Source organism: Poecilia latipinna, unplaced genomic scaffold (assembly GCF_001443285.1).
Source record: "Poecilia latipinna isolate Pla-1442-1.1 unplaced genomic scaffold, P_latipinna-1.0 Scaffold333, whole genome shotgun sequence".
Classification (NCBI taxonomy): domain Eukaryota; kingdom Metazoa; phylum Chordata; class Actinopteri; order Cyprinodontiformes; family Poeciliidae; genus Poecilia; species Poecilia latipinna.
In genome coordinates, this window is record NW_015112949.1 from 66,808 (window position 1) to 80,561 (window position 13,754).

Sequence of the window (13,754 nt, forward strand, 5' to 3'; positions counted from 1 at the left end):
CCCCGCTCCCCCTCCTACACCCCAGCGCCCCCCCCCCCACCCCACTCCACACACACACACACACGCACGCACGCACGCACACACATCAGCCGACCACCGTTTTCAGCTCAGTCAAATATCTTTTAACAGCATCACGTTGTGGGTGAAGACTGGCGCCGGAGCAACGCTGGAACCATGCCTCTTCTGCAGATTTGGACTGGGAAATTTCATCCGCCGATTTGATTGTCAGGAGGCTGCTGCTTCAGCCATTCATGCCAGTGTTTGCTGTTTTTTTTTTCTTCCTTTTTCTCCCCCTCCTTTCCCCAACCACCTACCCCCCCACCCCCCTCAACTGGACTTGTCATCACTTTTAAAAGTATCCTATATGCTGTTCTTTTTTATTCGAGCAAAGATGTCTGATCTTCTGGTGTTGGTCGAGGGGCTCTGTGACCTGCACGGATTTCCATAGCTAAAGGAAAACAGCGGGGTCCAAACAGCAGATTTTCCCCCCTCCTTTTTTTTCTATTCTTTTTTTTGTTTTGTTTTGTTTTGTTTTTGTTTGTCCATTATAATATTTTTTTAAAATCGTCTGCATAGATGTAGGCGAGTAATTCGACTGATTTTTTTTTTTTTTTTTTTTTTATAAAAGGGGATTTTTTTTTTTTTTTTTTTTTTTTTTGTTTGTTTGTTTTGTTTTGTTTTTTAGTTGCCTGTTTTATTTCTTAGTTTGTGCGTTTTCGGGAGGACCACGGGACTGGTTGGATTATAGGAACTATAAGGATTCGTGGAGATGTTGGGTCGTCAAGAAGAAAAAATATGTGGAATTTTCTCTGCTTTGGTGGCTTTGTCCTTCCTATGCTTTGTTCAAAGGTAAGATAATCTTCATTTAAACTGATCGGAAAGAAAAAAAAATGTCCACCAACATATTTAATTAGGGATCAATAACAACCCGAAATGTGGCAAATCGCATTAAGGGGGTACCCAGGCCTGCTCATTATAGGGGCATCGCTGCCGATGTATGCTCTATTAGACAGAGCTGCGGCGCGCGCGAGCGTAAAAACACGCGCGTGCATCATAGCAAGCCAACTGGGAAATGTAACCTTTTCCTCCTGTCTAAATGGAGATGTGTTTGGTGCACAGTCCACGATAATAATAATAATAATAATAATTTTAAAAAAATACTTTTACGCATCATTGTAGCGATTAGATAGATCAACAGCTGGATTTATGAGTTGTGGTCAGTAACATCGTTACATATTTAATTATTCTAATTGGCCACCTCGTGGAAGTGAACCAAATCAATCAGAACTGGGGGGAAAAAAAGAAGAAGGAGAAAAAAAATCCCTGCAGGTTCCCTCTGCTTGTAGCTCTCCAGATAGAAAGCTGGGAAAGCTTTTGAGCCTTTTAATAAATCAGCTCATGTCAGGGCCTTTTAATGTTTACAGCACACATTTTGTGCACAAGCCCTCTCCAAACATCACAGCAGCCAGAATCTGCTGCTCAGCTCCCTCATTGTTTTGATGTTGAAGACACTGATGTACATCCCTTGTGGCCTACTCCGTTTCCTTGTCTGCAGCGGTCCATGGTGTCAGTTAAAAGATTTAAGGTGCTCGCTGAGACTGAGGCTGCACTTTTTTTTTTTTTGACATTTTGCTTCCGTTATATACCCGATCACAGTATGAAAGACGGTTTCTCATATATAACCCCAACGCTGACGCTGCCAGGTGTTGAAGCTTATAGAGATTTTTGAAAGCGCCCAGTGTGATGAACAACTGCACAGTGAGTTAATAAAAGGGTGCTTCCATGACTCAGGCAACCTTTTTTTTCCTTCCTTCCTTTTAATTTATTTTTTCCCCCCTCAACACTCAAGCTTGCACCTTACAAAGGAACATCAAGTGGAGAACTTGACCAGCTGAGAGGGTTGCAGGTCATGTCACCCCATATTATTAGTGTTATAGTCAGACCTGAGCGAGAGGGGAATAAAATAGTCCACATCCTGGCTCAAACTGACAGGAAAATGGGAGGCTTTATTTTTTTTTGTTTTCTGGTTCTTCTATAAAACAACTGTGTGAATAGGATGGAGCTTGTAGGAAAAATGAATACATTCAATCTGAGTTAATTCTCAGCTTCTTGAAAGTCTTGCATAAATGAAATATCATCAGAACATTCCTACAATTGACTAGATGGATGTGCATGATATGTGAGTCCAATGCATAAAGGCTGAATTTTCAACCATTACCCCAGATTTAACTTTTTTTTTTCTTTTTTCTTTTTACAGCACTAATTCGTTTTTATGACACATCTCTAAACGGTTACTATGTGATTTCAAGGGGGTAGCTCAGGGTTTTTTTTTTTTTTTTTTTTGATGCAGTGTTCTGTTACTTTCTTAAATGACTGGTGTCTTTGCAACTTTATTTTTGAACAAACCCAGAGCAGAGCAGACAGGTAGATGTTGGTCCAAGAAGAGGCCAGGGTCTACAGATCCGGGGTCCAAAGATCTGTCAAACGACTCGGATCTCAGAACAACGTCACGGCTGTTCTGGCGCACGCAAATTTATAAACCTGTAAATCGTCGTCACATTTACACGGACTGATTATTTACACTGAGCCTGATGGTTATTTACACAGGGAACAGAGGCGGTGCACCAGCATTGATCTTCCCGTGTGAAACACCGAGAACAGAAAATGTGCATATGAGAACTAAGCGAACGCTATGTTATTGATTTATGCACCGCTTCACTTTTCTGTAACCAGAAACGTTAGGACACATTTGACTGTTAGCCGTCTGCGCCTGTTCTTTTGTCGTTATTTGTTTCTCGTAGGAAGTTTGGTTGGTGCACCGCCTCCTGGATCAATCTCCTGTGTAAGTAATCACATGGTACAAACAACAGTTAAAGGTCGACAGCATAGCGTTTGTTCAAACTGTTGTAAGTACAAGTTGGCCTTGGACCTTCATGGACAAGCTGTGTGCATCAGGCTCTGGATCCAACTACTGCAGTTTGTACTTATCCTACTAACTGTTTAGTACATCAGAACTACTAATATATAAAAGGAAGATAGGTTCTTTACTATGTCAGGTGTTAAAAAACACGCCATTCCTCTTGGTAAAAAAAAGCTTCTTTTAGACACAATAAGCCCTCTGCCCATTAATGTTGCAAACAAAGTGTTCGTTAAAAGAATTTTTCCAACTTCTAACTAAATGTGGACACAAGTTCTGAAAAACACACAACCCTGTTGGTGCTGATTGTAGGGGTGGGGGGATAAAGCACTTAAAGCTTGTGGTTTCTGCCCTCAGCTCCTCCAACGAAAGCACCGGAATGTCTGTGGCCAAGACTACCGTGGACAAGTTGCTGAAGGGATATGATATCCGCCTAAGGCCTGATTTTGGAGGTAGGTGGTGTAATCTTGTGGGTGTGGTTGTTGAGGTGTATTGATGTTTTATTGGATCAAGCTTTTGGATATCCTGATGTTTAGGAGTCGTCAGACTGAAATCTGACAATGGGTTGGCCTGCAGTGAAACTTTAGTAACAAGCTGAGTTACGACTTTATCCCTGCGCTTGCAGAAGATGGCTGCTTCTTGAGAGTCAAGTCGAGCATTAACCAGAGAAATAAAGCAATTTATCTTACAAAGCATTTAATGTGCTTTGAACCCTTTTTCTTTCTTTTGTTTTTTTTTTTTTAGTTTTTTACCATATTTCTACTCTTCTGTGCATTTGTTGGGGTCTCATTGAGACGGCAGCGTAAAACTGCGACACGGGAGGAAAACGGTAAAAGCTTTTAATCGTTTTAACTAATAAAAATCTGAAAAGTGCGGCGGGCATTTGTATTCAAACCCACCATGTCAACACTTCATTAACCACCTTTAAGTGCAAAGTTGCTTTTGGTGTACGTTTTTGTTGAACCAACTTTGCACATTTTTTATTTACGAAACGTCTCAATCCACGGTCAGCCATGATGGAGACCATACATGATCAAGCCTTGCCCAAAATCTGAGCCGATTCAAGGGCCAGACTTTTTGGACCATCTCAACACACGAATGTGTTTGATCTAAATCTAAACGATAACTCTGGCTATCTGTTTGGGTGAACATCTGCACTCAGGGCTCAACAGGAGACAGGCTCTCTCTTAGTATTGCCTTGAATTCATCCTCATTTCTCTTCCCATCCGCTCTGACATGCCTTCCTGTCACTTTTGTAGAAAAGCATCCCCACAGGATAATGGCGTCATGCTCCACTGTGAAGACTCTTCTGTTCAGGGTTATGTTGGTTTTTCTACGCACCTGTGTCGCTTGTAGCTTTGGTCTCATCTGAACAGAGCATTCTGCTCGACAGCTACAGTCGGTGGAATCGAATCGGCAGAACAATCAATCCCGGTGGCGTTTACAAGAAACTGGTCTCCACAATGTTTGTGGCAAACCTTAAACAGGAAGTAGAACTTTTTAATGCTAGTCCGTGCGTCCTTCTCCCCAACATTTCTGACGTGTTCCTGGATCTAAGGGGCTCCGTTTGTTCTCTAATGTTCTCTGACAAAACCTCTGAAGCCTCCACGGCACAGCTGGATTTATGCTGAGATCAAATTGCTCACAGGTGGACACTATTAATTATTAAAATGACTTCTGGAGGCAGCTGATTTCAACTGATTCATATTTAAGAGGAGCGACGTATAAGGAACTGTTTAGGCTTCCAAATGAGTGCAAAAATTCAAATGACAATGATTTTTTTTATTGGCAAACTTCCCCTTCCCCTATTTCACCTGGAAGTCATGTATTATTTTTCTTCTATGTTATGTCTCAAATCCCACTAAAATACCGTTCAAATGTATGATTGTAACCTGACAAAATGTGGAAAAAAAAGGCGTAAATACTTTTACAAAGGAGCTTTAACAGACAGAGATGAAGTACATCCTCTTTAGATGAGATTATGTCCACATATTTATGCTTTCAACATTTTTAAAATACCATGGAACTACTTGCATAAATAATGCAGCTTTCTATGCCTGCTGCTGAAAATGAACAGTGTGGAGGCCAGTTTCTTGTAAATGCCACTGGGACTGATTGTTTTTGCCGAATCAATCCCACCGCTGTGCTTGTCAAGTGGCACACGGACCTTTGAAGTTGAGGTTGCGGTTTTTAGATTAAACCTGGTTTAATTCGTCTTTTTCCATGTCCTGCCGGGTATTTGCATAACTTAAGGAAGGCTCCGACAAAGATTTTTAAAAGAAACATGAACATTTGGGGTTTCGTCACTGCGTCGCCCCCAGTGAATGAAGTTTTGACTCGGTCGTTATTAGCGGTTGAGAGTCTTAATTTGCTCCAGAATTCAAATTGTGCTCATTTAGTTTAGCAGCAGCTTTATATGCTCATATTCTCCGATCTCTGCTTTCTGTGAGGACGGCTGTTGCTGCTTGATACTGTCAAAAGGACAAAAAAAAAAAAAATCTTAGCGAGCTCTCAGGACGTAGTAACAGCGTCGGGTATCAAATTAACAAGAGCAAATGACACATCCAGAATGTGTGGCGTCAATTAATTTTGCAAGTGTTTTGGCTGGATTGAATTTTACAATTGGAAGAAAAGACATGCAAAAAAAAAAAAAAAAAAAGAAAAACATGTCACGACTTCTCAGATTCCTGTTTTTACCAGGGTTATTAGGACATGCCTTTCATTATTCTTTGCTTTCGAGCATGATTACAGTTTTTAGGTACAGTGTTTAGATTTGTACGCAAATAGTGTAACACATTTTCAGTGAGAAAAATGAGAAAACATTTGCTAAACCCTAGCAAATGTTTATGTAAGTATTTAATCAACCTGCTGTTTGTTGTTTTCCATACGTATTGTATCTAGAAATGTGCAGTACATAGGTCTAAATGCAAAGAAATGTAGGGTATTTCATTACAATAGCAAGTTGTATTACATCTTTGAGATATGCTTGAGTAATAATTGCCTTGCCTCTAGAAGATTAAATTTGCATGACATACACAGAGCAAAGCAAAAGCAAAAAAAAAAAAGAAAAAAAGAAAAAAAAGAAAAAGCAAATTAATCAAAGGCTCAGACTGCCATGCTGTTGGAGTATCAGCAAGCCACAATAAGTAAATCTTCATTAGTGCAGACAGAGTGTTGGCATACTGTAGCATGACTAAAGAGTTACAGAGGCATTTAATTAGCACTTGTCTAAATCTGTGCGATGTCGCCTTTAGACTGCGACACTCAATGCCCCACAGAGTGTTTTGACAAAAACTCTTCATTAGCCTGGCTTTGCTGGAAACAAAATTAGATTCACTAAAGCGTCACATGTGTTGAAAACACTACAGTAAAGACAGCATGTGTTTGTACAAATAAACTAAAAATATTGTTGTGAGTACTGGCTTTTTGTACAAATCGCAGCATTAAACGGTTCAGAACTGGTTGCTGCCCGCTCAGCACCATGGACAGCGCTCGTTGCTACCAGCAGCATGCTTCCTTTCCACTCAGCTGTTAAAAGACTTGAAATGTACATTTTCCTCACGAAGAGCTGCCTTACTGTTGAAACTGACATGAAGTACAGTCAACATGTCTTCCTGTAAATCACTTTTGCTCTGGGTGAATATGAATATTTGTTTCCAACTACAAAAATGCAAGGATTTGCACAGGTCAAGGCACAACGTCATCAGGAGTTTCACGTGTAAAAAGTATGTTGTTGTTTGATGACACATAGCAACGTGATGAGATTTCCCCTGAAATTCACTCTTGTAGAATCAATGCTGTAGTTTAGTTTCCTAGGCTGTAATAAACTTTTACATAAATTGAAAGCATAAGCTAACTTACAGTAACGCATATGGTGTTACTGTTGTTTTTACCACCGGTGCCTTTTGGACTGTGCTCGCTAATTACACACGTTCTACTGGTATTTTGTAAATCCGCTGGAGGCAGCAGCTTGTCAGCCCTGCCACTATAACACACTTGATGATAATGAGATCAAGCAGTGAAAAACATATAGCAGGTGCGCCTCCTCGTATAACCTTCCACTGGTTGGGTGCTATGCCAAAAGCAGATGCTCTGATGAAGCCTTGTGTGCCAAGATGTGTTAGCCTGATGTTAGCCATTGAAAAAAATAAAAAAATGTTATAGTCGAGGTTATGTCTTCCGCTAAAGTCTGCGTTTTTGGAGCGCTGCCATCTCAGAGCGGTTTCACACACACTGAAAGGAACCGAGCTCCTTCTTTGAGGAAAGGTTTTTTTTTCTTTGCTAAAAAAAAAAAAAAAAAATAATAATAATAATAATAAAACATCTGGGAATGATTGATAGTAGTTTTCAGTGGTTTCACTGCCCATTTCGTAATTGGAGTTTGTTTCCTGCTAAATAATATTACTGAAATGCAAACAGACATCATGACATAATATTTTAGTCCATTTACGCACATCAGACGTCTGCATCCCCTCATTGTGAGTCTAATTGGAATTCAATTCAATTCAATTCAGTTCCTTTCAAAAATACATTATTTACTCCGGAGAGAAACTAAGTGTCTTCATAACTCAAATCATCCGAGTTTCTTCAAAGAGTCGTTGTGACGCTCTTGCAGTCAGGATCTCCGGTAGTGGTCAGTCTTCAGTCCAAGAAGAATCTGACTGCAGACACGGCTGGCGTATGATCGTCATGACATGCTAACAGCTCAGTGTCCAGAGACAGAGATGATATTTCCCCAGTATGTTCTAGAAGATGCCACTAGTTGTTGGCAAGCACTGCTAATCCTCCTCATTTGCTTTTGCTGCTACTCTTTGGATCTTTGTCTGGCTTTATAGTTAAAAACAAGGCAATCAAATAAATGATCTTTTCCCATTGTGCTTGATGGAGGAGATAGTTTTAGAGAAGTAATGAAAAAAATTGGGCTTTTAAAAATGAATTCTATTTCTTGCACGCTAAAAGTTATTTAATGGTCTTTAAGAACTAGAATTGGGTGCACAAATTATTAAAACATGATCAGAATAGACTTTCATACTCAGAGTCGCTGGGAGGCTCAGTTGCTGATGCAGAGGCAATGATTTTTAACCTCATCCTAAGTTCAGTGTCTGGTCTCGAGCCATTTGTTGCATGTCTTCTACATTGATTTTAATATACACTCAGATTATATTTGTGATTAACATGCTTAATGAAGTTGAAAGAAACCTCATGTTTCTTCTACATTTTGTCTGGAAAAGGAAATAACTGTCAAGCATGGTGGTGGAAGCATCATGATAAGGTTTTGCTTCAGTACCTGAGGCCCTGAGAGATTGCACAAACAACTAGAAGTTAAAAAAGAAAAACTACATTCTACCAATTGAAAACTTCAATCTGGATGCACATAAACTAACTTCAGGGTAGCTAAGAATGAGACTTCTGCATAGGCCTTAGTGCCATACTAATTATTTATAGACTGTGTCCAAAAGCCTCATCTAAGACAGGGCAGAAACAGTGGGGCAAAAATCCTCCCAGATTTATGTCAGAAGGTTCTTGAGGACTCCATAAAATGTGCCGCTACTCAGGACATTTAAGTAGGAATTTGTGTAAATGTTTGGGCCTGGTTATATAGTTTTGACTCTGGATTTGAGAAAGTGTAATATATTTGAAAACGATCAAAACTATTTTCTGTGTCCTCACGAAGAAAGAACAACAGAAAAGCCCACAGTTTACATTTATGAGCAGCTGCAAATATCACGACTCGGTTACTTTTGCAATGAGAGACGTCATCGTCTGGCAGTCTGATTATGTTACGAATCCAATTCCAGCAGAACTTTGTACTTTCCTCTATAAGTCAATGCAGAAAAATAGACTTAAATATCTCATATATATACTTTCAGCACTGTTTTATTATGATAGCCAATGGTTGAAACAGTACAACTAGAAGATGGAAAACTCTTCACTTTTCCACAATGTGGTTTGCAAACCCGGGTCTAAAATAAAAAAGCTGAAAAAGGATATATTGACAGATACAAATGTCAGTGCATTTTTGTTTGTTCTGTTCTTTTCTTTTGAGAAATGATATTTTTTTTGCAGAAAAATATAAAAAATGCTATTGCTAAAACTGCATCTCAACAGATCGCTGCCAGGCTTTATTTAATACTTTTAACATCATTCCTACAGGTACACACTCATCCTGTCAAAACGGTACAGTACGTTATTCTGGGACATCCTGCTTTTTCTCGCTCAAAGAGCGTGACAAAGAGAGTGTGTGGTGTCGCCCACCAACCCAGACGGACGCTGATCCGAGGGGATATGATGGCGTCTCTGAGAAGACACAGAACCGACTTCAGGACCCACAGGGCACTAAGGACGTATTGTTTTAGGAACTTCAGGAAACGTTCTCAGACTGTCTCCTGACTCTGTTAGAACGGCTTAGCAGGGGGCGAAACGATGTGATAATGATCTTTCTTTTTCCATCGTACTTTTTGCGGTTTATGTATTTGTGCGAGTTCTGATTCAGAGGGTTTCTCTGGTTATGATGCAACGAAGGTGAAAGTGTCGGGAGTGGACGGAGGGGGGTTTTAAGAGTGCGAATCACACAGAGAGTAGCCGCGGTTTGCTCCCAGGCCGGAGAGCTGCAGTCCATCACCTCTTGACATTTGCAACATCAGTCAGCTTTTTTTGGGCGGGGGTTTTGCCACGGCACACTGCTGACGACCCTGAGCACTCAAGATTCAACTCAGATGGTTTTAAATTGGCACAATGCTGGATGCGGACTTTAGATTTCCTGAAAGCATGGATAACGCACATGTAAGCTTGAAATGAAACTACCCTGGCTATTTTAAAACAACAATTTCACTTTATAGTCTCACCATTTGAACTTTAGAGTAAACTACAATGTTTTTAACCATATTCTACACATGATTCCCAGTTGAGTAAAGTCTCCATCACTAGTTTCGGACAATCAGCATGGCTGGTTTTTACAAAAATCTGACAGTGTGAGAGGGGAAGCAAAGTGACCTGACCTCAGCTGCAGTCAGTCAAACATGTTATAATTATCTCACATGAAGCTAGATCTGGTATGAACTGATTACTAACCCCAGACACGAGAGATCAAGTAGTTAGCAGCTGTCCTGTCACAGACTGCATCAACGGTAAAACCAACTGCAACCAACTTAAAGGGTTTAAAGGTGAAAATGTCCCATGTGGCCTTGTTGGTTCTGCGTAAACAGCTTTTCTTGATTCCATAAGTACATTCAGAATGTTCATATGTTGGACAACAGGTACAATGCTTCTGTCTGTACAGCAAAAGGGCGACCAGAAGCATCCATACGTCATATAAGATGTAAGTCAGAGGGATCTCCTGTTGATGAAAGGGGATTTTCCCAACAGCTGCACGTGCTGCATTCAGGTGCAGCTGGAACACTGACTTGTGGAAATATCAAAGAAACTCAGAAGTGATTTTGAAAATGTTTTCCTTTAAAACATTGTCACGTCTTGCTTTAAATTTTCTAAGCACATTAGCTGTTTCCAGTGGTTATATATATATATATATATATATATATATATATATATATATATATATATATATATATATATTCAGTATATGCTCACATATACTACTATATTGAAATAAAAAATACAACCAACCATCTTGTCAGTTCTCATCTTTCCATTTTTTAAGTTTTAGAACATAAAAAAATATATATTAATTTCAAGAAACTGAGATGTTAAAGAACTTTTAAAAAAGCAACAAAAAAAAATCATTAAAAAAACAATAAAAGGACAAAATAAGATAAAAACCAAACTAAACAAAAGAAAAAGTCTAGACAATCTGCTGGTACATTGAGAGGAAATTAATGTGAACATCAATCCAAAGGGCACAATCAAGCATGAGACAGAGTCATATGGGAAATAATGATAATAATGATGACCAAAAAAAAAAAAAAAACTATCCAAATGGTCAGGATGTCCTCTTTTACTCATTACTGCTTAAAGGACCCCATACACCAAGGAACTTGTGATGATTGCCTGGAAGAGACTATTGAATGTCTTCAGGATAAATACAGGAGATTGTATCAATAAGGCATTTTGAAACAAGGAGGGTAGTGGATTTCCATTCCCTCAGAATAACTCGCTGTGCTGCCACCAAACAGAACACGAGACCCTGCTGGAGCCCAATATTATCAAATGGCTATCAGGTGTTGGACATCTGCCATCAACATTACTGTACACTGAAATGTCTTGTGCAAGAAGTCCATACGTTTAGGGCAGGAGCAGAGCAGATGGCCCAGAGTCCCATCATCTGGTTTACATTTGTCACAAATGAAAATATATCCCTGTGATGAAACAGGGATATATTTTAGAAAAGTGTAGCCGATGGATAATTTTGAAAGAGCATAGTTTTGTTATTTTCCTTCCTCTAAGTGTTCCAAAAACATACCAAGCTGTCACTTTAGGACCCGTATATATCCATAAGATCGGTGGGGTCCTCTTCTGCTCCAGTGCCTATACTGGTTCAGTGCTGGCCAGGATGTGAGGATGGGCTGCAGGTCTTTGATGATGGTGTTGGGGGTGTTTGGTAAGGGCCGTCCCCCTTTGGTAGAATGCTGTTTGTGTGGCTCCCTGGGATGTGTCAGGTGGGCTATTGGCGTCCATCCCTATGGTTCTCTCAGGGGCTCTCTCATCAGGTGCCTTCCCTGCTTTGGTCCTTCTGGTGTGTGCCTGTGTGTTGGGAGCTCTGGGCACTGGGCCACTGGGGGCTCTGCCTCTTTGGCCTTGGGGCTGCTGCTCCTTTGCTTCACTGATGACCTGCCTCTGTGTGTGGTGTGTGTCCACCCTGGGGTGGTGCTTTGTGTCTCTCTGCCTGGGGCTGTTGCGTCCCTCCAGAGTCATCTCCATCTGTCCTTTGCTTCCCGTGGGCGCTAGGGGTTGCAGGCCTTCCAGCCGTCTCACCACTCTGCAAACTGTACACCTCCAGGTGACAAATTCATTCACATACACCTGTACTCAACACAAACCCAATTATTTCTGCTTACACACTCTCTCTCTCACACAGATACACACATGTTATGTTTCTCTATATTTACAAAGGCTTTCCATACTTCTCACCTCTACCAGTTGATGCCTAACTTAGGGTTTGGGGCTAGGTTTAGGACTAAAGTATGAATTGAGTTTAGGTTAGGTACAATTGTTTATTTTGCACAAACCCTTCACGGTGTGAAACTCCTCCCACTGCAGTAACGCCAAGGTTTACAACAGCACAGTGAACACAGCAGTCATGGCAGAGGATCGACGATCAGGGGTCGATCCTCTGCCATGGGTCCCTACAATGTATTATGTATTAGGAAAATGGTTCTTACAATGTATCAAATACAGGGCCACTCACACACACACACACACAATGACGTACATGTGAACCAAATGGCTGAAGGTCATACAAACACAGGCTACTATTGTGGCCTGTCTACTTTGATGCTGGATGCCATCTGGATTCAATAAAATCAATGCACTGCAATCGGGATACCATCTTAAGACGTCCTTTTAGATAGATCCTTCAGAGATCAGCACACCGCACTTGTAAAATAAAAAAATAAATAAATCGTTATCATCTGTCACGGACAAAATCTTACTGATTCTCTGTGGCGTATCGTCTGACATCCTCATCCAAACGTATGAACATTTGACTCTGCTCTGATCGCTACGTGCTTGTCCACCTGTACACCATTTTGATTACCAGGGGTAGGAGAGTACAGCGCGGGCACTGAGAAGTCATTCAGATGCTGCACTATGGCTTAGAAAAACAGAAATATATCAAGCACCCACTGTGACTGTGGGGGAAACACAATCATAGCAGTGTGCTTGTACCCAGTGAAGGACCACTGCTGAGAATTGCAGCCATTAGGGAAAGTGTTTGTACCTTATACCCCATTTGAGCTCGGGTCGCATTCACTCATAGCAAAGTACAGTGGCGAGTTTTTAGGAGCCTTCCTTGCAAAGTGTTGCAGACATATACGTATGTGAGACGTAAATCCTCATACGTTCTAGAGGAACTGAAACACACAAGGCAGTACAACTCAAAATCTCTGCCTCCAGGAGAGTGCTTAGTATCACCTTCAATGCTAAAACTGGTGGAACCAGGATGTTTAGGATCACCTATGATATAAGGTGAAGGCTGGGGGGGAGGGGGTGCTGCCACATCTCATGAACTCCAAATCGCAGTTTCAAAACTAAAAAAATGGAAATCTGCTCTGGTTCTTGTCGACTGTGTACTTCTGTCTCTAAGTTACCGTTTCCCGTTTCACAGTTTTGATGACCTACACATTTCTCCATTCAGTGTTTTTTTTGTTTGTTTGTTTTATATGACCCTTCAGTGACCCTTATCTCAAATGTATGAACTTGTTTTGTACAAGTCTACCAAAAACACGGATCATTTTTGACCAAGGCTAGCTCATTCTGCTCTATAATGAAGCGTAAAAGCATTGATCCATGAAAAGTATCTGAATACATTTATTTTGAAGTTGAGTAACAAATTGCATGACCTACTTTATGAGAACTCAGAGAGCCTTTCCATCCATTTACAAATGAGTCTTTAACTAGGAGTTGTCAGATATTCCACCTTTAATTACCAATCTGAAGAACAAAACTGATTTTACTGATTCTTCAGCATGCAAAGTGAACTCGTACCACCTCACATGTTGGAGTTTTGTGTGATTAACTGCAATATTCCTCTTGCTGTATTCAGCCATTTTCCCCTCTGCTCTTATTAGTTCATGTGCTAGAAAAGGATAGATGGATGCTCGGCATATGTAGGTGGCCTTGTTGCCAGAACTGCAAAAAAAAAAAAAAAAAAAAAAAAAAAAAA

At 40.5% G+C, this 13,754-nt stretch overlaps 1 protein-coding gene and 1 long non-coding RNA gene across 2 annotated transcripts in view; both read left to right on the forward strand.

Annotated features, from left to right (window-relative positions):
* The first annotated feature begins 25 nt into the window (after positions 1 to 25).
* Positions 26 to 13,754, forward strand: part of gabrb4 (gamma-aminobutyric acid type A receptor subunit beta4) — a 71,578-nt gene continuing 57,849 nt past the window's right edge. Inside the window, exons 1-2 of the mRNA XM_015035374.1 lie at positions 26 to 849; positions 3,275 to 3,369. Coding sequence (XP_014890860.1) covers positions 770 to 849; positions 3,275 to 3,369 — 175 coding nt within the window. The 5' untranslated portion in view covers positions 26 to 769. The remainder of the gene's footprint in view (positions 850 to 3,274; positions 3,370 to 13,754) is intronic.
* Positions 10,652 to 12,235, forward strand: LOC106949246 (uncharacterized). The gene is made up of 2 exons (XR_001425339.1): positions 10,652 to 12,039; positions 12,070 to 12,235. It is a non-coding gene; the product is annotated as an uncharacterized LOC106949246 (long non-coding RNA).